Here is a 27,541-nt window from a genome sequence, read left to right as displayed (position 1 = left end):
ATCTGTTTGCCACACACCAAAATGCCAAATGGCCAAACTTCGCCTCCAGGTACCCGCACCTGCTCTCCAGAGGCAATGCACGATGGATGACCTGGTCAGGGATATTTGCCTGCGCTTTCCGCTTCTCCCACTCGTTCCATTAGTGGTTTGGAAACTCAGACAAACATCCCTGACACTGATCCTAGCAGCTCCCACATGGGCCCATCAACCATGGTTCACAACTCTGTTGGAGCAGTCACTAGTTCCACATCAAAAGCTGCACCTCACATCCAGTCTCCTCACACAGAGCCATGGAGAAATCGGGCACCCAGATCCCAAACAACGGAACCTTTCGATCTGGCTCCTGAAATCAGTTTAATTATCTAAATCTAGCACCAGACTGCATGGCCATCATCCGGGAGGCCAGAAGGCCGACCACAAGAGCCTGTTACGCTGCCAAACGGACACGTTTTTTATCTATTGCAACAACATCAATCCTCTTGATGCTTCCATACAAAACCTCGTCTGTTCTCTGTTGCACTTGCAGCCCTTGGGGTTAGCTGACACTTCTATCCAACTACAACTCGCCGGCATAGCTGCGTAGCTACAAAATATGCAACATTTATTGCTTTTCAGAGTGCCAGTCATCAAAGCTTTCATGGAAGGACTCAAAAGAGTCAACACCAAGACTTCCACCTGCTCCAGTGTGGAATCTTAACAGTCCTCACACGATTAATGGGCCCACCTTTTGAACCCGTGCACAAATCTGAACTACAGTTCCTTACTTGGATAAACGCTTTCCTCATTGCAATCACTTCACTGAGGAGAGGGGTGAACTACAGGCACTAACCATAGAAGAACCTGATTTCCAACTTCACAGAGATAAAGTGGTTCTTCGTACTAACCCCAAACTTCTACCTAAGGTAGTATCTGCCTTTCACATCAGTCAGTTGAGTTACCTGTATTCTTTCCTCAACCTGACTCTGTGGCAGAGCGAGCTCTACACTCCTTAGATGTCAGAAGAGCCCTTGTATAGTACATTGAAAGAACAAGATCCTTTTGTAAGACTAAACAACTTGACATTGCTTTTCACCACCACACGAGGGCAGTCTCGTATCCAAGTCGGGTATTACCAGATGGATTGTTAAATGCATTCAGACGTGTTATGCAAAAGCAAAGAGAACGTGGACAATACCCCCTAGAGCGCATTCCACTTGCAAACTAGGGGCTACTTGGAAGAGGTGTGGCGCAGCGGCCAGGGTGCCTGACTCCGGACTATGGGGTTCACGGTTCGATCCCCGGTGGCAGGTTAGCCCAGCACCATCTGACTCTGGGCAATAGCTCGCTTAATCTTCCTGACAGCCCCCAGCGCCGGGACACCACTTCGGAGGTAGCTGTGCGCTATACAAATACTGGTATTTCATTTCATATTTGGCTTTCCTAGGAAACATCCCTATAGTTGACATTTGTAAATCTGCAGCATGGTCTACACCGCACACATTCACCAAACACTATTGTGTAGATGTGTTAGCGAGTCAACAAGCTAATGTGGGCCATGCAGTACTTGGAACACTCTTTCAGACCACTCCAATGGCTACAGGTTAGCCCCCGCTTTGGGAGTTTACTGCTATAGTCTATGCAAAGCTTGTAATCTACAGCTCACACGCCTCGAACGGATAATGTTCCTTACCCAGTATGCATCTGTTCTTTGCATGAAGAGCTGTAGATTCACATGCGCCCACCCGCCTCCCCGGGCACCTTCACCTGTTGCAGTTCTCTCTCCTACTCTATATACATACGCATGGACATCTCTATTCTACCTTTTATTAACTCCTTTCTGCGAGAAAACAATCCAACAATGGAGTCGATGCCCATGTGCACTATCGCAGAAAGGAGGAGTCACCTACCTCGTGACAGGAAAGACTTCTTCGAAGAAAAACAACTTGCAAACATCCGGACCCAACACTAGATGGCAGGAGTATGCAAAGCATGTGAATCTACAGCTCTACATGCCAAGAACAGGTGCTTACTGGGTAAGTAACATTATCCTGCTGTGATGTTACCACCCTCCTCATGTCTCTTTTGTGTGTTATGTTATCCAGCCTCCTCAACGGTGTCTGTTTCTGTGATGTTATCCACTGTCCTTGTCTCTCTGGTAGGCGTGATCTGACCACCAGCAAAGAAAGCTTTGAGGCTGTTTGTCAACACCACTGTACTCCGCACACCACCCCAGGCTGCGCTTCAAACTGAGCTGTATTTGTGGCATCTCGGCCGGTCGGCTCATGCCACCATCCGCCATCCGTCATGGGTGAAGACTGAGACCTTAGGCACAGGCAGCACGTCCTGCAAAAAAGCACGACCACGACCCCCAACACACTGTGCCACTCCCTGAGGTGGGTGGGCACAACACCCACCCTCCACCGCCATGGCGCGAGGAGACTTCACGTGTAATCCTGGCTTTACAAATTTACCAAACCTGCTCTTTGTCCCCTCCGCAGGACCGTGGCATCGCTCTGGTGAGAGGAGTCCCCGAGTACTACCAACACAACCACTCACACCCCAGCTGTGCACTGAGAAGATGGAAACTAAAGAACCCCAGAACATGTTTTGTATTCCTCCCGGCCTCCCCTTGTGGCAAATTGTGTGCTCTTGGGCAATCACTTTTTGAATATGTTGCTCTGCTCCATTTTTCTTTTTTTACAGGAAGAACTTAATTCAAACTAAACACTGGTAGTAAGTACGTGATAAGAAAACGGGGCCACTGACATTATGCGGAAGGGGAGGACAAATTAGGTAGCAGGTTTGTCTACATTATGCGGCAATAAACGCCAATTATGCGAGATAAGGTAGCACATTTTCTGACGGTATTACTTCAGTATTGTCTATTGTACACAGGTTTCCTCTGTCTGGGCAAAGGATTCACCACATTCGTTCCAGATGAAAACCCCAACACAGCAATGAGTGCCCGGCCAACGCACACTGCTGCCCTCTTAGTAACTTTTGATCTACTGCTGCTAGAAACAAATTATTTATTTGTTAAAATCGGTTTATGCAGCAGATGATGGATTGCCTGGCACATGAGGCTAATCCATAATTATGCGGAAATCACAGCAGAACTATATAAATCCAGAGGTTCTGGTTGTAACTCAACCAGTTGATTTTGCCCATGGGGAGGGAACGCCCAGTCTTAAAGTCCACTCACAAAATGTTGTGTAGTCAGAAGGTTATGGACTTTGAAACCAGGAGTCCTACACTGGGGTGTTGGAACCCCTGCTTCACCAAATTGTTTGATCCTGGTCAAATCCTGCCCTTCCCACATCTTTGCGCTCTTTAATTGCTAGAGTGTGATAGCGGTGAGCGAGACTTGAGCCAGATGAAGATTCGAGCCAGATACCCGCCTCTGGCTCCAGGTTCAAACCTACCGGACGCTTCATGTGGCTTCGCTCTGCCACCCACGCTCTAGCCTCAAGCACAACAACGAACGCCAAAGTATTAACCTTTGATGCAAGATGAGAACCTGATCGACCCGTCAAGGGGCTGAACCGCACAGTATGAATCGAGAACTGGCTGCAATCCCTGCTTCCCCGCTTGACCAAACTGTGTGATCCCAGGTAGTTGTTTCGTGTCGCCTTGCGTCCTTTTTGCATGAGATCAGCATCCAGGGGCGGCTCCTCCGCAATGGAGGAGGAGCGTCGCCCCACCGGCTCGGATATTTCATTATCATAATATTTTTAAGCCAGCTTGTGCAGGGAGGGGCATGGCCTGGGCATGGGGGGGTGGCGGAGGAGTGCTGTGTGCACTCTCGAAGTGTAGATGTGTGGTTGCCCAGCCATCTCAGGCCGATCAAAACACACACGCGCACTTAGGTTTCTCTAACTCGGCTGTATTGAACAGCAGAGTTAACGAAACCCCACAGACTCCCTGAGTGGAGCGTCTTTTCAGCCCGCTCTGGCCAATCAGGACCCTGCGGAGATTGAACAGGGAGTCTGTGACGTAGTCCCAGTGTCTGCTGGGACACTGAAGAACCAGCACCCAGGCGCAACGCGGATGGAGGCAAGCAGCAGGTAAGTTTAACTTTAATAATAAAAATGTTTTTTTTTTTTTTTTTAAGTCCCTCATCCCCCCTGTGCCCCCTCATCTCCGCCCCACCACTTTTTAGGTCTCGCCTGAGCCAGCGCTTTAGCGCTGCTCTGGCGAGAGCTTTAGTAAGTGTGATTTTGAAGTGCAAACTAGTGGCTTTTGCAGGCCTCTAGCTACAGTGCATGTGCGCCGCAGGGCGCGCGCACCATTTGTCCGCCTGCATGATCACTTTCGCGGCCGCTTTGATGTTCTCAGTGAGCCCCGCGGCCACTGAACATCAAAGGGGCTGCGAAAGTGCTCACCATATGCTCTGCTCGCATCTCCATCCCCCCTTTTCTTGAGGAGTTAACAGGCAGTGCATTTATCCCCCCGGCAGGGGGTAAACACATGTCCAAATAGGCATAAACAACAGAGTCCACAGATAGCCGGCCTGTTTTTCTTGGATGCGGATAATAAGTGCAGCCATTGTTGAGGGCCCGGATCACACTGGAACACTTATCTGCGGCATTTCATTTCCTTGCTAAATGCGGCGGTAATCGTGAAACTAAAAGCTGTGGTAATGGTCTGCCTTTCAAAGAGCTGACGTGAGGGTACAATTACATTGTTGAATCCTGCCCATTGTTCTATGGGTTTAGAAGCATTCGTGTGCAGCCCTGCGCCTGCCACCCTGCCGAAGAGGGCAGTGCACAAGCTGGGCACACATGCGTTTAACACAATGACGCCTAATCTCGACCACACGTTCACTTCTCCTGGCAAACAAACACACGCATGGTGTCACACACACACTCTGTCACAAAGTGACTGACGTGCACCCAGACTCACAAAGATAGTCACCGAAACACTGCAACACTTTCGCTCACACTCAATCACTAATGTTCACAAACTTGCGACCACAGGCAAGCATTTCCAAACGCACAGAACCACAGTCACATTTCCAGCAACCTTAAACACCGTCACATATAATGTTATCCAGATTCCACTGACATACTCGAACACATACACTTCCACACACCCATTCGTAGTCGCATTGACACTTGCACACACTCCCCCTCACTCACACACCTACATATCTGGTGCCCATATTCCCTCGTAACACAGTCAGAAGCGCGGTACTTACACACTCTCGTAGGCTGCAGGTCCGAGTCGGCGATTCGAAACAGCCGGCCACATTGTTGTTGGTTTAAGAAGGGGTCCGATGTCCTCTCGAATTACTTTATTCAGGAATACCGGTATTTGCGTAGCAGTGGCCAAGCCTAGCATGGTTTATTCCATAGCATCAATTGAAACCATTAATGAATCAACGCAGTTAGCCCGCGTCTCCTTTAGCACAAGCAAAATCACCTGTAGACCTCCATTTTAGGGAACGATAGTGTAGAGCCGCCTGACAGGCCGCAGGTTTCACCCCCCCAGGGTACCGCACGGTGCTTCCTTCCCGAACATATGTGCACAGTCACAGATGCAGGTTCTTATCCCGTCTCACATGCCCGCTGTCTCTCTAGCACACACACACGCACGCACATATGAGTGTGAATCCCTTCCCCATTTTAACAGAGAAATGCACCCGCTAAATCTCCCCGATGGGGCGGGAGGCGGTTGTTTCAAGGTGTTTGTCTTTGAAGTTTGGGCGCGCACACAAACAAGTACTCCTGTCCATTGCCATGCCACGCCGGGAAGCGCCACCGACTTACTCCAGTCCCCTTCCTGGACGGGAAGCGGAAAGCATCGCAACCAGAGTTGGTGGGGGTCGGAGGGGAGGGCGTCTCCGCTGCCATTGTTGCTCATATGGAGAATACAAAGTACTGTTGCTGTCTGTGTGGAGTTTCACGCATTGAGAACTCTGCACAGGGGAATAGGAGCCTTGAAAAAAGTTGTGACATTCCCAAAAGTATGCCTCAAAATCTATTCCTGGCGCAGCTTTCCAGGGGTTACTTCTGGGAATGTTTGTGAACTGATAAAAACAGTAAAATACGCTGGGCCAGCGCCCTGAAAATGACAAGTCCCGTCGTACCAGGAACCTGCGCCCAGACCTGAGGACCGCGGAGCCGCTGCTGGTCAGAGGCTGCCATCGCCGTTCGCAATTAGCGCAGCTTTGGTCGGCGGCGGGAAAAGCTGATGATTTCGAAACAGCCGGTGACGCAACAGCTTCTCTTTCTCTGCCCCCCCCCCCCCCCTCCTTATCGGCGGGTTGATGAAGATGGGAGCGGCGCTGCTTGCGTCTGAACCCCGCTGTGTGGCCGTGCAGGTTCCCTTTTATTGCTTGTGGTGTCTGTTGGTTCACCCTCTAGCAATGGCATCGGAGCCCAATGCGCTCCGAGGCTCCGTCATCTGTGGTCATCAGTGTGTTTCGCAACAACTCTGGCAAAATACACGCGAGAGAGAAACGCTGCTCGGAAATCAACCTGGGCACAGTGGATCTGGGCACAGTGGATCTGGGCACAGTGGATCTGGGCACAGTGGATCTGGGCACAGTGGATCTGGGCACAGTGGATCTGGGCACAGGAAGGGGAGTCAGAAATTGCCTTTTGCCTTCTAGTGATGGGAGGTGATGGCTTTGAATGTTTTCGAAGTGCGGGATGGAATGGCTGTCTCTGGTGATTGGAGGAGGTGCTTTGCAATGGGGGTGAGAAAAAGGAGGAAGAAGGTGGAAAACTGTAAAAAAAAAAAAAAACGAGCATTGGCATAGCCAATAGGTCTCGCTTTTGGGACCTTATAAGTATTTAGTTGTGCAGCACAATATTCTTGGTGCAACAACAACTGTTGCGTGGCTAAACAATTATAAGGTCCCAAAGGAGAGACCTATTGTCTATGCCAATGCTTGTTATATGTGGCGGCCACCACTGTCTGCATCGAATGCATGAGTTCAGGATTTCGATGCACAAAGACTTCACCTGTGACAGATTTAATAGACTACAATATTGTGCTATAAACAATGACCACCAAGTCCGCAGGTGGGAGGGGTGCAGGTGGGAGGTGCAGGGGTGTGCTGGTCAGAGGGTCTGCATGGAAGGGTCTGCATGGAAGGGTCTGCATGGAAGGGTCTGCATGGAAGGGTCTGCATGGAAGGGTCTGCATGGAAGGGTCTGCATGGAAGGGTCTGCATGGAAGGGTCTGCATGGAAGGGTCTGCATGGAAGGGTCTGCATGGAAGGGTCTGCATGGAAGGGTCTGCATGGAAGGGTCTGCATGGAAGGGTCCGCATGGAAGGGTCCGCATGGCAATGGACTTGCCACTTGGCTCATTGATGGCATTTATTTCAGAGTTGGAGACCGTGAGGAATCATTCTACTTTCAAGTTAGAATCCGTCCCTTGCAATGAACGCCTGTCAATGCCGTGATATAACCCGATGTTCTAAGGTTGTTGTAGAAATCTTCTTTTTTACATTTTAAAGGGTCTTTATATTATTGGTCCCCGGCTCTACAAACGATTGCCAGAAAAAGCGGACTCAAGTGTGGGTAACTCAAAGTTGTTCTCCGTGAAAAAAGAGAACTTAACCCCAAATCACATGCAGGGGCGAGCACACCACTGCCCCGCCCTATTTCTCAACAAGCACCCCCTCCAACCCTACACTTAAGAGGGGATCCTTGAAAGCCTGCGTGTGGGCGAGGGTCCTCACTGCGCTCGCACTGTTTAGGTCTGTCTGGTCTGCGCGGCCGTCTCCATTGCCTAAATGTACTGTGGGTCCAGCATTACCAGGTGGTACAAGGGGGCCATGTGTGGGAGCGTTGCCACCTCCCAGGCTGAGCACCAGAGCCCAGTCAGTCCCTCACACTTGTGCCTGCGGACGTGCCTTGTAAATGTCCCTCCCTCCTGCATTACCAGGCGGTACAAGGGGGCCATGTGTGGGAGCGATGCCACGTCCCAGGCTGAGCACCAGAGCCCAGTCCCTCACACTTGTGCCTGCGGACGTGCCTTGTAAATGTCCCTCCCTCCTGCATTACCAGGCGGTACAAGGGGGCCATGTGTGGGAGCGTTGCCACCTCCCAGGCTGAGCACCAGAGCCCAGTCAGTTCCTCACACTTGTGCCTGCGGACGTGCCTTGTAAATGTCCCTCCCTCGTGCATTACCAGGCGGTACAAGGGGGCCATGTGTGGGAGCGATGCCACGTCCCAGGCTGAGCACCAGAGCCCAGTCCCTCACACTTGTGCCTGCGGACGTGCCTTGTAAAGTCCCTCCCTCCTGCATTACCAGGTGGTACAAGGGGGCCATGTGTGGGAGCGATGCCACGTCCCAGGCTGAGCACCAGAGCCCAGTCCCTCACACTTGTGCCTGCGGACGTGCCTTGTAAATGTCCCTCCCTCCTGCATTACCAGGTGGTACAAGGGGGCCATGTGTGGGAGCGATGCCACCTCCCAGGCTGAGCACCAGAGCCCAGTCAGTCCCTCACACTTGTGCCTGCGGACGTGCCTTGTAAATGTCCCTCCCTCCTGCATTACCAGGTGGTACAAGGGGGCCATGTGTGGGAGCGTTGCCACCTCCCAGGCTGAGCACCAGAGCCCAGTCAGTCCCTCACACTTGTGCCTGCGGACGTGCCTTGTAAATGTCCCTCCCTCCTGCATTACCAGGCGGTACAAGGGGGCCATGTGTGGGAGCGATGCCACCTCCCAGGCTGAGCACCAGAGCCCAGTCCCTCACACTCGTGCCTTGTAAATGTCCCTCCCTCCTGCATTACCAGGTGGTACAAGGGGGCCATGTGTGGGAGCGTTGCCACCTCCCAGGCTGAGCACCAGAGCCCAGTCAGTCCCTCACACTTGTGCCTGCGGACGTGCCTTGTAAATGTCCCTCCCTCCTGCATTACCAGGCGGTACAAGGGGGCCATGTGTGGAAACATTGCCACCGCCCAGGCTGAGCACCAGAGCCCAGTCAGTCCCTCACACTTGTGCTTGCGGACGTGCCTTGTTAATGTCCCTCCCTCCTGCATTACCAGGTGGTACAAGGGGGCCATGTGTGGGAGCGTTGCCACCTCCCAGGCTGAGCACCAGAGCCCAGTCAGTCCCTCACACTTGTGCTTGCGGACGTGCCTTGTTAATGTCCCTCCCTCCTGCATTACCAGGTGGTACAAGGGGGCCATGTGTGGGAGCGTTGCCACCTCCCAGGCTGAGCACCAGAGCCCAGTCAGTCCCTCACACTTGTGCTTGCGGACGTGCCTTGTTAATGTCCCTCCCTCCTGCATTACCAGGTGGTACAAGGGGGCCATGTGTGAAAACATTGCCACCGCCCAGGCTGAGCACCAGAGCCCAGTCCCTCACACTTGTGCCTGCGGACGTGCCTTGTAAATGTCCCTCCCTCCTGCATTACCAGGTGGTACAAGGGGGCCATGTGTGGGAGCGTTGCCACCTCCCAGGCTGAGCACCAGAGCCCAGTCCCTCACACTTGTGCCTGCGGACGTGCCTTGTAAATGTCCCTCCCTCCTGCATTACCAGGTGGTACAAGGGGGCCATGTGTGGGAGCGATGCCACCTCCCAGGCTGAGCACCAGAGCCCAGTCCCTCACACTTGTGCTTGCGGACGTGCCTTGTTAATGTCCCTCCCTCCTGCATTACCAGGTGGTACAAGGGGGCCATGTGTGGAAACGTTGCCACCTCCCAGGCTGAGCACCAGAGCCCAGTCAGTCCCTCACACTAGTGCCTGCGGACGTGCCTTGTAAATGTCCCTCCCTCCTGCATTACCAGGTGGTACAAGGGGGCCATGTGTGGGAGCGTTGCCACCTCCCAGGCTGAGCACCAGAGCCCAGTCAGTCCCTCACACTTGTGCCTGCGGACGTGCCTTGTAAATGTCCCTCCCTCCTGCATTACCAGGTGGTACAAGGGGGCCATGTGTGGGAGCGTTGCCACCTCCCAGGCTGAGCACCAGAGCCCAGTCCCTCACACTTGTGCTTGCGGACGTGCCTTGTAAATGTCCCTCCCTCCTGCATTACCAGGCGGTACAAGGGGGCCATGTGTGGGAGCGTTGCCACCTCCCAGGCTGAGCACCAGAGCCCAGTCCCTCACACTTGTGCTTGCGGACGTGCCTTGTAAATGTCCCTCCCTCCTGCATTACCAGGCGGTACAAGGGGGCCATGTGTGGAAACGTTGCCACGTCCCAGGCTGATCACCAGAGCCCAGTCAGTCCCTCACACTTGTGCCTGCGGACGTGCCTTGTAAATGTCCCTCCCTCCTGCATTACCAGGTGGTACAAGGGGGCCATGTGTGGGAGCGTTGCCACCTCCCAGGCTGAGCACCAGAGCCCAGTCCCTCACACTTGTGCTTGCGGACGTGCCTTGTAAATGTCCCTCCCTCCTGCATTACCAGGCGGTACAAGGGGGCCATGTGTGGGAGCGTTGCCACCTCCCAGGCTGAGCACCAGAGCCCAGTCCCTCACACTTGTGCCTGCGGACGTGCCTTGTAAATGTCCCTCCCTCCTGCATTACCAGGTGGTACAAGGGGGCCATGTGTGGGAGCGTTGCCACCTCCCAGGCTGAGCACCAGAGCCCAGTCAGTCCCTCACACTTGTGCCTGCGGACGCGCCTTGTAAATGTCCCTCCCTCCTGCATTACCAGGCGGTACAAGGGGGCCATGTGTGGGAGCGTTGCCACCTCCCAGGCTGAGCACCAGAGCCCAGTCAGTCCCTCACACTTGTGCCTGCGGACGTGCCTTGTAAATGTCCCTCCCTCCTGCATTACCAGGTGGTACAAGGGGGCCATGTGTGGGAGCGTTGCCACCTCCCAGGCTGAGCACCAGAGCCCAGTCCCTCACACTTGTGCCTGCGGACGTGCCTTGTAAATGTCCCTCCCTCCTGTATTACCAAGTGGTACAAGGGGGCCATGTGTGGGAGCGTTGCCACCTCCCAGGCTGAGCACCAGAGCCCAGTCCCTCACACTTGTGCCTGCGGACGTGCCTTGTAAATGTCCCTCCCTCCTGCATTACCAGGCGGTACAAGGGGGCCGTGTGTGGAAACGTTGCCACCTCCCAGGCTGAGCACCAGAGCCCAGTCCCTCACACTTGTGCCTGCGGAGGTGCCTTGTAAATGTCCCTCCCTCCTGCATTACCAGGCGGTACAAGGGGGCCATGTGTGGGAGCGTTGCCACCTCCCAGGCTGAGCACCAGAGCCCAGTCCCTCACACTTGTGCCTGCGGACGTGCCTTGTAAATGTCCCTCCCTCCTGCATTACCAGGTGGTACAAGGGGGCCGTGTGTGGAAACGTTGCCACCTCCCAGGCTGAGCACCAGACCCTTTCCTACCAGCTCTCCACACTTGTACCTGTTGGCGTACCTTATAAATGCACTGTTAATCCTGCATTACTAGGTCGTGTAAGGGGGACCCTGTGCAGAAGTGTTTACACCTTCCAGGCTGAGTGTCGGGGAAATAAATACTTTTGCACCCTCCCAGGAGCACTGAAAGAGGCCTAATGCAGCAGTGTGCTCCGGAAGAAGCGGAGGGTGTTTGTCTGTACACATGCATACATGCGAGCAGCAAGGAACACGCCGTGCCCACCGGGCTCTCAGCCGGCGTCTTCCTGCGGAGCTGGTTTTGGGTCATATTGACTCTTAGTGATGCAGCTTTAGCAGAACCAAAAGGGACACGTGTCCAAGTACGATCAACCAAGGGATGCAAGATCGGCGCCGTGCCAGTCATACACCGTGCCAGTCATACACCGTGCCAGTCATACACCGTGCCAGTCATACACCGTGCCAATCATACACCGTGCCAATCATACACCGTGCCAGTCATACACCGTGCCAATCATACACCGACTAACATGCCTATACCCATTGCTAGGAACGCGAACGAGGCGGCTTTGGCCTATACCAATTTGCTTACGCAGGCATGTGCTGACCTAGCTCCTCCTAAATTAGTGCTTCTCAAAAGGAGCGTACCTTCAGCCCCCTGGTACTCGACCGACCTCAAAGTACAAAAATGTATCTGTAAGAGATTGGAGCGAAACTGGAGGAAGAATTATGCCATTACAGAAAAAATGGAATACTTGGCTAGCCTAGCAACCTATAAAGGCATGCTGCGCAAAGCAAAACAGAAGTATTTTGCGACCCAGATTTCAGCAGCTAAGAATTGCTCTAAGGAGCTGTTTGCCACTATCACAAAATTATCCTCTCCTGCACCGACCTCCATCTCGGCTAGCACTGAGCTCTGCGAAAGCATTGCGTCGTTTTTCTCCACCAAGGTTAATAATATCTTTACTAGCCTCAGCAACTCAATCAGGTGGGAGGAGAAGGCAGAGGAAAGACTCACTGAAGGGGACACGTCATCCATTACCCTGGAGGAATTTGTTCCGCTTACAATACAAAATACCTTGGATTTGCTCACTAAAGCTAATTCAGGTTCCCCTCATGACCCCTGTCCACTAAGGATTATGAAACTAGTACCGGGGCCGATAGCCATCCTTCTTACACCCATTTTCAATGGGATGTTTCAAGAAGCAATCTTTCCTAACATCTGGAAGACGGCTTCTATTCTCCCCCTCCTGAAGAAACCGAGTTTAGATGCGACGGACCCTAACAATTTTCGCCCTATTTCCCGACTTCCCCTCCCGGCGAAACTTGTGGAAAAAGCAATGAACACACAGCTTACAGCATTCATAAAGGCATCTTCCTTGCTGGATGTATCCCAGCATGGGTTTAGGGAGGGCCACAGCACCGAATCCGCTTTGATCGCGGCAACAGATCAGATCAGGTTAGCAGTTGATCAGGGCGGCAGAGCAGCCTTGATCCTGCTGGACCTATCCGCCGCATTCGATACGGTCCATCGCGGATTGTTGATGGACCGGCTGAGGAAAGGAGGTGTCCGGCACAAAGCATGGAAATTGCTGAACTCCTTTCTCTCAGAGCGGAGTCAAACAGTGGCATTGGGAAATTTCACCTCTCGCCCTTTCTCCCTGCCCTGTGGGGTTCCACAGGGGTCCTCACTAAGCCCAACACTTTTTAATGTGTACGTTGCCTCCCTTGCACCCATCATTAGATCTTATGGCTTTAGTGTCACGTCATACGCTGACGACACACAGATCGTCGTGTCTCTATACCCCGGAAGTGACGTGGGGATGGATGTCAATTTCCAGGCCTGCATGCTTGAGGTGGCCCGGTGGATGGCCAGCAACTGCCTCAGGCTAAACTCTACGAAAACTGAGGTAATGCTGTTTGGAAATAACCCCAGCTTTTGGACTCCCACCTGGTGGCCTCCGGAACTAGGAGTATGTCCCAGCCCAGTAAGTAATGTAAAAAACCTCGGGATGGTGCTGGATGACAAACTCACTATGTCACTACAGATTAAGGCAGTAGCATCTAAAACAGGCTTCATTCTAAGAATGATGAGAAAGATCCTGTTTTTTCTTCCTCCCGAAAGTCGACAAACGGTGGTCACCGCTCTTGTGTCCTCCAGACTCGACTATTGCAACAGCCTTTATCTGAATATGCAGGAAAATCTGATGCACAGACTGCAATTACTACAAAATGCGGCGGCCAGACTACTGACGGGCATTCCAAAGTTCTCCCCGATTTCCAAGGCTATCCATGATTTGCATTGGTTGCCTATCTACAAGAGAGTTCAATTTAAATCCTTGTGCTTGGTGTTCAAGGCTTTGAAGGGTGATGGCGCAGGATACCTGATTAAGCATCTTACCAGGTATGTTCCTGCCCGGCACCTTCGTTCGGCAGAGGCTGGACTTGTCTCCATTCCTACCATAAAAAAAGTCCGTTGGGGAGGACGCAGGTTCTCCTATGGGGCTGCCAAGCTCTGGAACAAACTTCCTCCCCATTTGAGACTTATGGAGAATCTTCTCCAGTTTAGGAAAGCTCTAAAAACTTGGTTGTTTTGATAACTACACCAGCTTAATTTTTCAGGATTTGTGGACAGCGCCAGGACACCTACTTGGTAATCGCGCGCTTTACAAAACACCATAACATAACATAACATAACACCGTGCCAGTCATACACCGTGCCAGTCATACACCGTGCCAATCAATCATACACCGTGCCAGTCATACGCAGTGCCAATCATACACCGTGCCAATCATACACCGTGCCAATCATACACCGTGCCAATCATACACCGTGCCAATCATACACCGTGCCAATCAATCATACACCGTGCCAGTCATATGCGGTGCCAATCATACACCGTACCAATCAGACACGGTGCCAATCGGACACGGTGCCAATTGTAATACAGACATACAGTGTAAGCAGAAATGAACCCGCAGAGTCCGCTCACGTGGTCGTCAGAAACAAGTGACCTCTAAGTTGGTCCTGAACAGCAGCTGAAGCTTCTCCAGGCGCGGTCATGTGTTTGTTTAGTGCGCACATAGGGTCACATTTTGATGTGTATATTTTCCCCCCACACTGAGCGCCAGAGCGCTGCCCTCTGCACCATCCACACTCTCTGTGGTCAGCTGTGATCTGCCGAAAACCTCCCCTTTCATCCAGTACCTCCCAGTATTGCCAGAATTCCTGTTTGCCAAAGCTGTGTGTCCTGGAACGCTGACCAGCCACGGCCATCCGGGCTCCTAGGAAGTCACGAGCGAAGAACATCGCCCTCCGGTGCGTGAAAAAAGCAGGTCCCTCTGCTACTCGCCTGGAAAGCATCCTTTGTGTGACTTGCGCTGGTACCAAGAACCGCAGCACAGAAGCGCACACTGATGAAACATGCAGTGGCAAAACCCAATCAGGGCATCTGGCAAAGACCCCAGCAGCTGGCGTGCGCGGCACTGCACTGGCGTGCGCAGCACTGCACTGGCGTGCACTGCACTGGCGTGCGCAGCACTGCACTGGCGTGCACTGCACTGGCGTGCGCAGCACTGCACTGGCGTGCGCAGCACTGCACTGGCGTGCGCAGCACTGCACTGTACTGGCGTGCGCGGCACTGCAATGCACTGGCATGTGCGGCACTGCAATGCACTGGCGTGCGCGGCACTGCCCTGGCGTGCGCTGTACTGGCGTGCGCAGCACTGTACTGGCGTGCGCAGCACTGCACTGTACTGGCGTGCGCAGCACTGCACTGTACTGGCGTGCGCAGCACTGCATTGCACTGGCGTGCGCAGCACTGCCCTGGCGTGCACTGCACTGGCGTGCGCAGCACTGCACTGCACTGGCGTGCGCAGCACTGCACTGCACTGGCGTGCGCAGCACTGCACTGGCGTGCGCAGCACTGCACTGGCGTGCGCGGCACTGCCCTGGCGTGCACTGTACTGGCGTGCGCAGCACTGCACTGTACTGGCGTGCGCAGCACTGTACTGTTTCTCAACTAGAGCCCCTCCCCCATCTGAAACTTGAGGTGTTCCTTAAAAGCCAAAGCACGGGCGAGTGCTGTCCTAAGGTCTTCAGGCACTAGAAGTGACATTCACACTGTTTTAGGTCTGTCTTGACTGCACAGTTGTCCCCATTGCCTAATGTTTACATTAAGCAAGAATGGCCTTTAGGTCTGTCCCCTTCAGTCACTGCTTCAAGGACCCAACAATCACAGGCCCTCCTCTCTCACTGTCCTGGGATTGGCTGTTGGGTGTATCGGTCCGCCGCTCATCACTGTCCTGGGATTGGCTGTTGGGTGGATCGGTCCGCCTCTCCGGAAGTGGTTTCATTGAAATACATGAGGGACTATTTTACAGCTGAAAAGTACACTCAATCGTCACTCTCCGTCATATTTCATTTTATCACCTGCATCACACGCAAAATGCAATCATTTTATTGTTTTCAGTGCAAGATTCATGGGTTCACTTTACAGCATATTCGAGCCAAGTCTGGGAAACAGACACCCGCCCTGCATGTTCCTGAAGGGTCCTGTTCTCTCCTGGCAGAGGATGGCTGAGCACAGGTGAGCGGAGCAAGGCAAGCCACCTCCAGGATGGAGACTCCACACCGGCCATGTCACTTTACGCAGTCCACTAAAACTGTGGCTCTCTGGAACCAAAGAATGTGTTGTGCGCCGAAGTGACTGACGATTCCTAAGAACCGGCAGAATCGCTCCTAACTAAAAGGCAGTGACATTAAAGAGCGGCGTCGGCATTCACTGAGTTTCTGTGACTGCAGGGGGCATAAGAGCACCCTTTGCTGGGGGCATGAGGGCGCCCCATGCTGGGGGAACAGGAGCGTCCCGTGCTGGGGGAATGAGAGCGTCCGTGCATTGGGGAGGGGGGTACAAGAGTGCCCTGTGCATTGGGGTATGACAGCGCCCCATGCCTTGGTGTATGAAAGCGCCCCATGTTTTGGGGCACGAGAGCGCCCCATGCTTTGGGGCACGAGAGCGCCCCTTGCTTTGGGGCAGGAGAGCGCCCCTTGCTTTGGGGCCGGAGAGCGCCCCTTGCTTTGGGGCCGGAGAGCGCCCCTTGCTTTGGGGCAGGAGAGCGCCCCTTGCTTTGGGGCAGGAGAGCGCCCCTTGCTTTGGGGCCGGAGAGCGCCCCTTGCTTTGGGGCCGGAGAGCGCCCCTTGCTTTGGGGCAGGAGAGCGCCCCTTGCTTTGGGGCAGGAGAGCGCCCCTTGCTTTGGGGCAGGAGAGCGCCCCTTGCTTTGGGGCACGAGAGCGCCCTCTGCTTTGGGGCACGAGAGCGCCCTCTGCTTTGGGGCAGGAGAGCGCCCCTTGCTTTGGGGCAGGAGAGCGCCCCTTGCTTTGGGGCACGAGAGCGCCCTCTGCTTTGGGGCACGAGAGCGCCCTCTGCTTTGGGGCACGAGAGCGCCCTCTGCTTTGGGGCACGAGAGCGCCCTCTGCTTTGGGGCACGAGAGCGCCCTCTGCTTTGGCGTATGAGAGCACCCTGTGCATTGAGGTATAAGAGCGCCCCCTGCTTTGGGGTGCGAGAGCGCCCTCTGCTTTGGGGTGCGAGAGCGCCCCGTGCCTTGGGGTGCGAGAGCGCCCCTGCCTTGGGGTGCGGGAGCGCCCCTGCCTTGGGGTGCGAGAGCGCCCCGTGCCTTGGGGTGCGAGAGCGCCCCGTGCCTTGGGGTGCGAGAGCGCCTTGTGCCTTGGGGTGCGGGAGCGCCCTGTGCCAGGGCCCTGAGAGCGCCCCTTGCTTTGGGGCACGAGAGCGCCCTCTGCTTTGGGGCACGAGAGCGCCCTCTGCTTTGGGGCACGAGAGCGCCCTCTGCTTTGGCGTATGAGAGCACCCTGTGCATTGAGGTATAAGAGCGCCCCCTGCTTTGGGGTGCGAGAGCGCCCCGTGCCTTGGGGTGCGAGAGCGCCCCTGCCTTGGGGTGCGGGAGCGCCCCTGCCTTGGGGTGCGAGAGCGCCCCGTGCCTTGGGGTGCGAGAGCGCCCCGTGCCTTGGGGTGCGAGAGCGCCCCGTGCCTTGGGGTGCGAGAGCGCCGTGTGCTTGTGTCCACCTGGCTATGGTTCTGAGCATCAGTGAGGTGAAGCATGGCACTGAGCCACCTCCTTCCTCTGTTCACACACTGTAGGCCCCTTCTCTCCTCCACTAGTTGGTACTTTCCGCCTGCTGGAAGACACAGTCTGTGCCTAGGAGCTGTCCTCCAGGTACCCTCCACTCTGACCCTCTGTCCCCCGGGTACCCTCCACCCTGACCCTCTGGGTACCCTCCACTCTGACTCTGTCCTCTGGGTACCCTCCACTCTACCCTCTGTCCCCCGGGTACCCTCCACCCTGACCCTCTGGGTACCCTCCGATCTGACCCTCTGTCCTCCCTCCAATCTGACCCTCTGTCCTCAGGGTACCCTCCACCCTGACCCTCTGGGTACCCTCCACCCTGACCCTCTGGGTACCCTCCACCCTGACCCTCTGGGTACCCTCCACCCTGACCCTCTGGGTACCCTCCACCCTGACCCTCTGGGTACCCTCCACCCTGACCCTCTGGGTACCCTCCACCCTGACCATCTGTCCTCCGGGTACCCTCCACTCTGACCATCTGTCCTCCGGGTACCCTCCACTCCGACCCTCCACCCTGACCCTCTGTCCCCTGGGTACCCTCCACCCGACCCTCTGTCCCCCGGGTACCCTCCACCCTGACCCTCTGGGTACCCTCCACCCTGACCCTCTGGGTACCCTCCACCCTGACCCTCTGGGTACCCTCCACCCTGACCCTCTGGGTACCCTCCACCCTGACCCTCTGGGTACCCTCCACCCTGACCCTCTGGGTACCCTCCACCCTGACCCTCTGGGTACCCTCCACCCTGACCCTCTGGGTACCCTCCACCCTGATTCTCTGTGTACCCTCCACCCTGATTCTCTGTCCTCCGGGTACCCTCCACTCGGACCCTCTACCCTGACCCTCTGGGTACCCTCCACCCTGACCCTCTGTCCCCAGGGTACCCTCCACTCTGACCATCTGTCCTCCGGGTACCCTCCACTCCGACCCTCCACCCTGACCCTCTGTCCCCCAGGTACCCTCCACCCTGACCCTCTGTCCTCCGGGTACCCTCCACTCTGACTCTGTCCTCTGGGTACCCTCCACTCTGACTCTGTCCTCTGGGTACCCTCCACTCTGACTCTGTCCTCTAGGTACCCTCCACTCTGACTCTGTCCTCTGGGTACCCTTCACTCTGACTCTCTGTCCCCCGGGTACCCTCCACCCTGACCCTCTGGGTACCCTCCACCCTGACCCTCTGGGTACCCTCCACCCTGACCCTCTGGGTACCCTCCACCCTGACCCTCTGGGTACCCTCCACCCTGACCCTCTGGGTACCCTCCACCCTGACCATCTGTCCTCCGGGTACCCTCCACTCTGACCATCTGTCCTCCGGGTACCCTCCACCCTGACCATCTGTCCTCCGGGTACCCTCCACTCTGACTCTGTCCTCTGGGTACCCTCCACTCTGACTCTGTCCTCTGGGTACCCTCCACTCTGACTCTGTCCTCTAGGTACCCTCCACTCTGACTCTGTCCTCTAGGTACCCTCCACTCTGACTCTCTGTCCCCCGGGTACCCTCCACCCTGACCCTCTGGGTACCCTCCACCCTGACCCTCTGGGTACCCTCCACCCTGACCCTCTGGGTACCCTCCACCCTGACCCTCTGGGTACCCTCCACCCTGACCCTCTGGGTACCCTCCACCCTGACCATCTGTCCTCCGGGTACCCTCCACTCTGACCATCTGTCCTCCGGGTACCCTCCACTCTGACCATCTGTCCTCCGGGTACCCTCCACTCTGACCATCTGTCCTCCGGGTACCCTCCACTCCGACCCTCCACCCTGACCCTCTGTCCCCTGGGTACCCTCCACCCGACCCTCTGTCCCCCGGGTACCCTCCACCCGACCCTCTGTCCCCCGGGTACCCTCCACCCTGACCCTCTGGGTACCCTCCACCCTGACCCTCTGGGTACCCTCCACCCTGACCCTCTGGGTACCCTCCACCCTGACCCTCTGGGTACCCTCCACCCTGACCCTCTGGGTACCCTCCACCCTGACCCTCTGGGTACCCTCCACCCTGACCCTCTGGGTACCCTCCACCCTGATTCTCTGTGTACCCTCCACCCTGATTCTCTGTCCTCCGGGTACCCTCCACTCGGACCCTCTACCCTGACCCTCTGGGTACCCTCCACCCTGACCCTCTGTCCCCAGGGTACCCTCCACTCTGACCATCTGTCCTCCGGGTACCCTCCACTCCGACCCTCCACCCTGACCCTCTGTCCCCCAGGTACCCTCCACCCGACCCTCTGTCCACCGGGTACCCTCTACCCCGACCCTCTGTCCTCCGGGTACCCTCTACCCCGACCCTCTGTCCACCGGGTACCCTCCACTCTGACCCTCTACCCTGACCCTCTGTCCACCGGGTACCCTCTACCCTGACCCTCTGTCCTCTGGGTACCCTCCACTCTGACCCTCTACCCTGACACTCTGTCCTCTGGGTACCCTCCACTCTGACCCTCTACCCTGACCCTCTGTCCTCTGGGTACCCTCCACTCTGACCCTCTACCCTGATCCTCTGTCCTCTGGGTACCCTCCACTCTGACCCTCTACCCTGACCCTCTGTCCTCTGGGTACCCTCCACTCTGACCTTCTACCCTGACCCTCTGTCCTCTGGGTACCCTCCACTCTGACCCTCTACCCTGACCCTCTGTCCTCTGGGTACCCTCCACTCTGACCCTCTACCCTGACCCTCTGTCCTCCGGGTACCCTCCACTCTGACCCTCTACCCTGATCCTCTGTCCACCGGGTACCCTCTACCCTGACCCTCTGTCCCCTGGGTACCCTCCACCCTGACCCTCTGTCCTCTGGGTACCCTCCACTCTGACCCTCTACCCTGACCCTCTGTCCTCTGGGTACCCTCCACTCTGACCCTCTACCCTGACCCTCTGTCCTCCGGGTACCCTCTACCCTGACCCTCTGTCCCCTGGGTACCCTCCACCCTGACCCTCTGGGTACCCTCCACCCTGACCCTCTGGGTACCCTCCACCCTGACCCTCTGGGTACCCTCCATCCTAACCCTCTGGGTACCCTCCACCCTGATTCTCTGCCTCAGGGTACCCTCCACCCTGACCCTCTGTCCTCTTTTCATCCTAGATCTGCCGCTGCCTCCACCCCCACCCCTGGGTGATGACGATGGCGTGGGCTCACCCACCAGTGCCTTTCCACCACCACCGCCGCCTCCAGCCTTCGAGGAGCCTTTCCCGCCTGCACCGGAGGAGGTCTTCCCTTCGCCGCCCCCGCCTGCTGTGGATGCAGGACCCCCAGCCGCAGTCACAATCTCAATACAGGTGCGTTTGGGGGGCTGAGGGATGGATGCGGGTGGTGATGGTTGTGAGTGAAGGGGCTCTGATGAGAGTGGACTCTTGGGGGACAGGTAACCAGGAGAAGCAAATGGGCTTCACATGTGATGTTGGTGAAATGTTGGGGTGCTCCCAACCCTAACCACTCTGTCCTCACCCTGCTGTTCCACAGGACCCCCCGCCGCGCCCTCAACTCAACAGCATTGATCGGGACATTGACTCCTTCGCCAGCATGCTGGCCGACATGGAGGCCAAAGACCCTTTCCGCTCGCGGGTAAGTGACTGAGCATCATGGGGGGGTGGGGGAGTTGAGGGGGGGGGCTCTACCATTGACGTCTGCTTGAACCTCCTACACGCTCGTGCTTGAAATAGTTACTTTTCAGCCAGGACCAGTCAACACCTGCTCCCAGAGAGGGTCCGGCCAACCTACAGGGCCCGTGCCCATCACCACGCACAAGCCTGTCCTTAAAGGCCACCCCTGACAAACCACCACCCTCACGGACACTCCCAGAAGATGCTGTTCAAGGAGCGCTTCTCTCTTCCTGTCCTATGTGCTCCTGCCAAACTGCCTCATGCCCACTCTTACTAAAACATCGACGCGCAGACCCTCACCTCGGAGTGTACATGGACTGTGGTAGGACCTCACAGACCTTTACTTCTGGGTGTACATTCATGAGGCCTTTTATAGGACCACTAGAACCTCTCTTCAGACTGTACACTTATGAGCCACTGTACAGGCTCTCTACACCTGTCCTTCAGACTGAGCATTTACAGGCTCAGTCCATCTGTCCTTCAGACTGTACATTTACAGGCTTTGTGCACCTGTCCTTCAGACTGAGCATTTACAGGCTTTGTACACCTGTCCTTCAGACTGTACATTTACAGGCGCTCTACACCTGTCCTTCAGACTGTACATTTACAGGCTTTGTACACCTGTCCTTCAGACTGTACATTTACAGGCTCTGTACACCTGTCCTTCAGACTGTACATTTACCGGCTCTCTACACCTGTCCTTCAGACTGTGCATTTACCGGCTTTGTACACCTGTCCTTCAGACTGTACATTTACCAGCTCTCTACACCTGTCCTTCAGACTGTACATTTACAGGCTTTGTACACCTGTCCTTCAGACTGTACATTTACAGGCTTTGTGCACCTGTCCTTCAGACTGTACATTTACAGGCTCTCTACACCTGTCCTTCAGACTGCATTTATAGGCTTTGTACACCTGTCCTTCAGACTGTAAATTTACAGGCTCTGTACACCTGTCCTGTAGACTGTACATTTACAGGCTCTGTACACCTGTCCTTCAGACTGTACATTTACAGGGTCTCTACACCTGTCCTTCAGACTGCATTTACAGGCTGTGTACACCTGTCCTTCAGACTGTACATTTACAGGCTCTCTACACCTGTCCTTCAAACTGCACATTTATAGGCTCTGTACACCTGTCCTACAGACTGTACATTTACAGGCTCTGTACACCTGTCCTACAGACTGTACATTTACAGGCTTTGTACACCTGTCCTTCAGACTGTACATTTACAGGCTTTGTACACCTGTCCTAACTGCATTTACAGGCTTTGTACACCTGTCCTTCAGACTGTACATTTACAGGCTTTGTACACCTGTCCTAACTGCATTTACAGGGTTTGTACACCTGTCCTTCAGACTGTAAATTTACAGGGTCTGTACACCTGTCCTTCAGACTGTACATTTACAGGCGCTCTACACCTGTCCTTCAGACTTTACAATTACAGGCTCTGTACACCTGTCCTTCAGACTGTGCATTTACCGGCTTTGTACACCTGTCCTTCAGACTGTACATTTACCGGCTCTCTACACCTGTCCTTCTGACTGCATTTACAGGCTTTGTGCACCTGTCCTTCAGACTGTACATTTACAGGCTTTGTACACCTGTCCTTCAGACTGTACATTTACCGGCTCTCTACACCTGTCCTTCTGACTGCATTTACAGGCTTTGTGCACCTGTCCTTCAGACTGTACATTTACAGGCTTTGTACACCTGTCCTTCAGACTGTACATTTACAGGCTTTGTGCACCTGTCCTTCAGACTGTGCATCTGCTATGAGCGCTGTAGCTCCTCGTAGACATTCTCCACATCTACTAAGAATATGGTATGATGTCGTGAGACGCTCTTTGACTCTACATCAAGAAGACCTGTTGTAGGACTTCGTGGATCTTCTCTATTACCCTTCATCCACATTGACTACGGTGGGACATTGTAGGCGTCTCTTTGACCCTACATCTGGTATGCATGTTGTAGGACTTTGTAAACCTTCTTTTCCACCCTACATCCACCATGCCTATGGTAGGATATTGTAACCGTCTGTTTGACTCTACATCCAGTATACACGTTGTAGGACTTTGTGGACCTTCTCTTCCACCCTACATCCACACTGACTATGGTAGGGCATTATAACCATCTCTTCGACTCTACATTAGGTATACCTGTTGTAGGACTGCGTAGACTTTCTGTTTGAGGCATGTGTGCTGTAGATACACATGCATGGCATAAGCCTGCCATCTAGTGTTGGGTCCGGATGTTTGTAAGTTGTTTTTCTTTGAAGAAGTCTTTCCTAGTCACGAGGTAAGGTGAATCCTCCTTTTGGCGATAGTGTGCATGGTCATAGTCTCCATTTTTTTTTTTTTCCCGCCATTCGGTTTGGACGTATATTGCTGCACTCCGGTCCAAAACCGTTCTTCGGGTTCCCATCGACGTGCAATCCTCTCTACCCTCGACGGTATTGTTTCGTAGACGTTCCTATTAGTCCGCATATCATTTCGGTCCATGGAATCGACTTTTCGATGAGAAAGCTTTGTGGATGGCCTTCGTGCCTAACCGCGTCGGATTAGCTCCCTGCCAATAGACCGGACACTGTTCAAAATCTGCCCTCAGTGCCACATGAAGTATCCGCGCACTGATTCTCACACAGTGTGTAATTTGCACAAAGAATCATTAGAAAAATATCTTTTGTTTGAGACTTTAGCATCCACACGTAGGCCGTCACAAACACTTCCTATGCTTAAGGGCATGATGATGCATGCTGATGAAATTTTTAAGGACCCAGTACGAGCACACATCTTGACTCCTAGGGTTGACAAAGTATAAAGTCTCCCCAACAGACCCAGTATTTATCACAGGCCATTTGCCACTAGATTCGCTAGTTGTGTCTAATGCACGTAAATGGGCTAATTCCCAAACATCAGGAGACGCTCCCCCACCAGATTAAGTATAAATTAATAGACGCTTCTGGCGAGTGCATAGCTGCTCAGGCTGCAAACCAATGGCGCATTGCAAACACGTAGGGCCTTCTAGCACGGTACGACAGGGCACGCTGGGATGAAATGGAGCAATTGCTTCAATATCTCCCAGACAAGCACGATTTGGTAAATGAGGGTAAGCTCATTCCTCCTGAAGGCGGGCTCTAGATGCTGCTGACACTGCGGCTTGAGAGGTCTACACTTACATCCACCTACAAAGGTAACAACCAGTCCTCTCCCTCGAGGGTATTTTTCCGTGGAGTTTACAGAGGGAACAACTTTATGGGTAGGGGTAAAGGCAACACAGCCCGAAACACTCCTTCCCCCAACAAACAGTGACTTGCCTACGCTTCCGCCCCAATTATATCACACCTGTCGGGGGAAGACTTCAGTAATTCCTCCCCATTTGGCAGTCTATAACAACGGACAAATGGGTGCTTGGAATTATCCAACATGGTTATTGCCTGGAGCCTACCACCAATCCCCCAAACATTCCACCTTGAACACACAAGTTATCTCCACAACACATACACTTGCTCCAACAGGAAGGGCAATCTCTCTTACTAAAAGGACAGCAGAGCCAGCTCCAATACAGTACCAGGGCTCAGGGGTTCACTCTGTGCTTTATCATCCCCAAAAAGGACGGTTTCCTAAGAGCTATTCTGGATCTGAGAGCGCTAAACCGCTACATACTGTCGGAGCACTTTCACATGGTGACCCTTCAACAGGTTCTGCCACTTTTACAAAAGGCATTTTCATGTGCCAATTCATCCAGCTCCTCACAAATATCTCAGATTTGTGATCGCGGGCAAGCATTGCCAATTCAAAGTACTTCCCTTTGGCGGTGACTACAGTGCCCATTTTTTACCAAATGTCTGCTTCAGTCGTGGCTCATCGCAGAAGACCGCATATTCACGTCTTCCCCTATCTGGATTACTGGCTCATCAAAGCACGCACTCACCAAAACTGTCTTAGACACACTCAGATCACAATATTCCTACTTCATCAACTGGGCTTCATGGTCAATGCACAAATATCTCACCTGCATCCTTCGCAGATGCAGTCTTACCTAGGAGCCACTCCAGACACAGTCAAAGCTCGAGCCTCTTCCAGTGTGGCCATAATTCAGAACATTCAGGCTCGTATTCTACATTTTCAGTCCACCCAAGCCTTACCTGCGAGAGTCTTCATGCAACTGCTGGGAATGATGGCGTCTTGCATTGCAATTGTACCCCATGCAAGACTCCACATGCGTCTCCTGCAAGAGTGCTTGGCACGTCAGTGGAATCAGTCGCAGCGTCAATGAACCGATCTAGTGTTGGTAGATGACCATACCCATCGCTCTCTGCAAGGGAGGAACCCAAGAAACTTGTCAAAAGGATGGGCTTTCATCGACCCAATTCCACAGATCGTGCTCACAGCAGACGCATCTCTGATGGGTTGGGGGGGGCTCGTTTCGCAGATTACACAATGCAAGGCCTGCGGAGCAACAATCACAAAAGCCTCCACATCCACTATCTAGAGCTTCTAGCAGGTTTTCTAGCCCTCAAAGCGTTTCAAACTCACCTCATGGGCAAATCTGTCCTATTCGGAACGGACAACATGACAGCAATCGGGGAGGGACACACTCCAACTGTCGAGTCTCGCTCACGCCATTTGGAATTGGGCAATCCATCACAAGATTTATCTTCTGGCAGAACACCTCCCAGAAGTGAACAATCTGAGTACCGTCCTCCTCTGCAGAAAGAGGCAGTAAATTCACGATTGGGAACTCCATCCCCAAGTTCACCTTCCATACTTTCAACAATGGGGATTCCCACAAATAGACTTGTTTGCCACAGCAGAAAACGCAAAATGCCCCAGCTTCGGCTCCAGGTTCCTACACCCGCTCTCAATGGGCAATGCCCTATGGATGAACTGCTCAGGGATCTTTGCCTACGCTTTTCCACCTCTCCCGCTCATTCAGTGGGTGGTTCGGAAACTTCCCTCACACTAATCCTAGCAGCTCCCACATGGGCGCGTCAACCATGGTACACCACCCTGTTGGAGCGGTCACTGGTTCACATCAAAAGCTGCACCTCTCCTCCAGGCTCCTCACACAGAACCGTGGAGAAATCAGACATCCAAATCCCAAGGAACTGAATTTAGCGATCTGGCTCCTGAAGTCATAGTTTGGTTATTTAAATCTACCACCAGACTGCATGAATATTCTAAAAGAAGCAAAAAAGCCCGCCACCAGAGCCTGATGCGCAGCAAAGTGGAAAAGATTTGTTGTCTACTGTAATAACAACAAACTCAATCCTCAGGATGCTTCTATTCAAAACATTATCGGTTACCTGTTACACTTGCAGGAAACTGGACTAGATCATACATCTATTTGTTTGCATCTGACCGAGATAGCTGCATGTTTGCAGAACAGGCAACATCTGCCACCATGGAGGGATTGAAAAGAGTAATACCTCCAAGGATTCCTCCTTCCCCAGTGTGGGATCTCAACATCGTCCTTACGAGGCTCATGGGTCCACCTTTTGAACCATTGCATAAATGCCCCTTGTAGTTCCTTCCATGGAAAGTTGCTTTCGTCATTGCAGTCGCCTCATTGAGGAGAGTTGGGGAGATACAGGCATTAACCTTGGAAGAACCCCTCTTTCAGCTACACAAAGACAGGATAGTTCTCTGCACCAACCCTGAATTCCTCCCCAAAGTGGTTTCTGCTCTTCACATAAACCAATTGGTTGAGTTACCAGTCTTCTTTCCTTCAGAACACGCTCTCCACACGCTTGACGTTAAGAGCTTTACTTTACACACAGATAAGGAAAGAGACTTTCACAAAACAATGGATTGTTGCATTTGCTCCACATCACAAAGGCGATCCCATCTCTAAATCTAGTATTGAAAGATGGATTGTTAAATGCATTCAGACATGCTACGCTAAAGCTAAAATCACTTTATCCATATTCCCTGGAGTGCATTCCACTCGCAAAGGAGGGGCTTCAGTAGCCTTTTTAGGCAACATTCCCATGGTTGACCTATGTAAGGCAGCTACACCACAAACATTTACCAGACATTATTGTGTGGATGTGTTAGCATGACAATAAGCTAATGTAGGCCAAGCAGTACTTAAAACGCTATTCCAAACAACATCTACAGGTTCGCCCCCGCTTTGGCAGTATAGTGCTTCATAGTCTATGCAAAGCATGTGTATCTACAGCTCACATGACTCGAACGGATAATGTTACTTACCAGTAGGCATCTGTTCTTGGCATGTAGAGCTGTAGATTCACATGCGCCCACCCGCCTCCCCGGACACCTGTAGTTGTACCAGTTCTTATTATTCACATTACGTACGCATGGACATCTCTTTGCTACACTCACTCCATTATCACCCTCTGCGGGAAAACAACCTAACAATGGAGTCCATGCCCATGAGCACTATCACCGAAAGGAGGAGTCACCTACCTCGTGACAGGAAAGACGACTTTGAAGAAAAACAACTTCCAAACATCCGGACCCAACACTAGATGGCAGGAGTATTCAAAGCATGTGAATCTACAGCTCTACATGCCAAGAACAG

At 53.7% G+C, this 27,541-nt stretch overlaps 1 protein-coding gene across 3 annotated transcripts in view; it reads left to right on the top strand.

The window, feature by feature from the left end:
• Positions 1-27,541, top strand: part of ZYX (zyxin) — a 158,073-nt gene that overhangs the window by 71,763 nt on the left and 58,769 nt on the right. For all 3 annotated transcript variants that reach the window (XR_014966999.1, XM_085620342.1, XM_085620343.1), the window contains exons 3-4: positions 20,478-20,671; positions 20,856-20,957. Coding sequence is in view for 2 of the 3 variants with exons in the window: in XM_085620342.1 (XP_085476468.1) it covers positions 20,478-20,671; positions 20,856-20,957 (296 nt within the window). In the remaining variant the exon portion in view is untranslated. The remainder of the gene's footprint in view (positions 1-20,477; positions 20,672-20,855; positions 20,958-27,541) is intronic.

This window comes from Triturus cristatus, chromosome 7 (assembly GCF_964204655.1).
Source record: "Triturus cristatus chromosome 7, aTriCri1.1, whole genome shotgun sequence".
In the NCBI taxonomy this organism is placed as follows: domain Eukaryota; kingdom Metazoa; phylum Chordata; class Amphibia; order Caudata; family Salamandridae; genus Triturus; species Triturus cristatus.
Note: the sequence above shows the minus strand (reverse complement) of the source record. Positions and strands in the feature narration are given on the sequence as shown.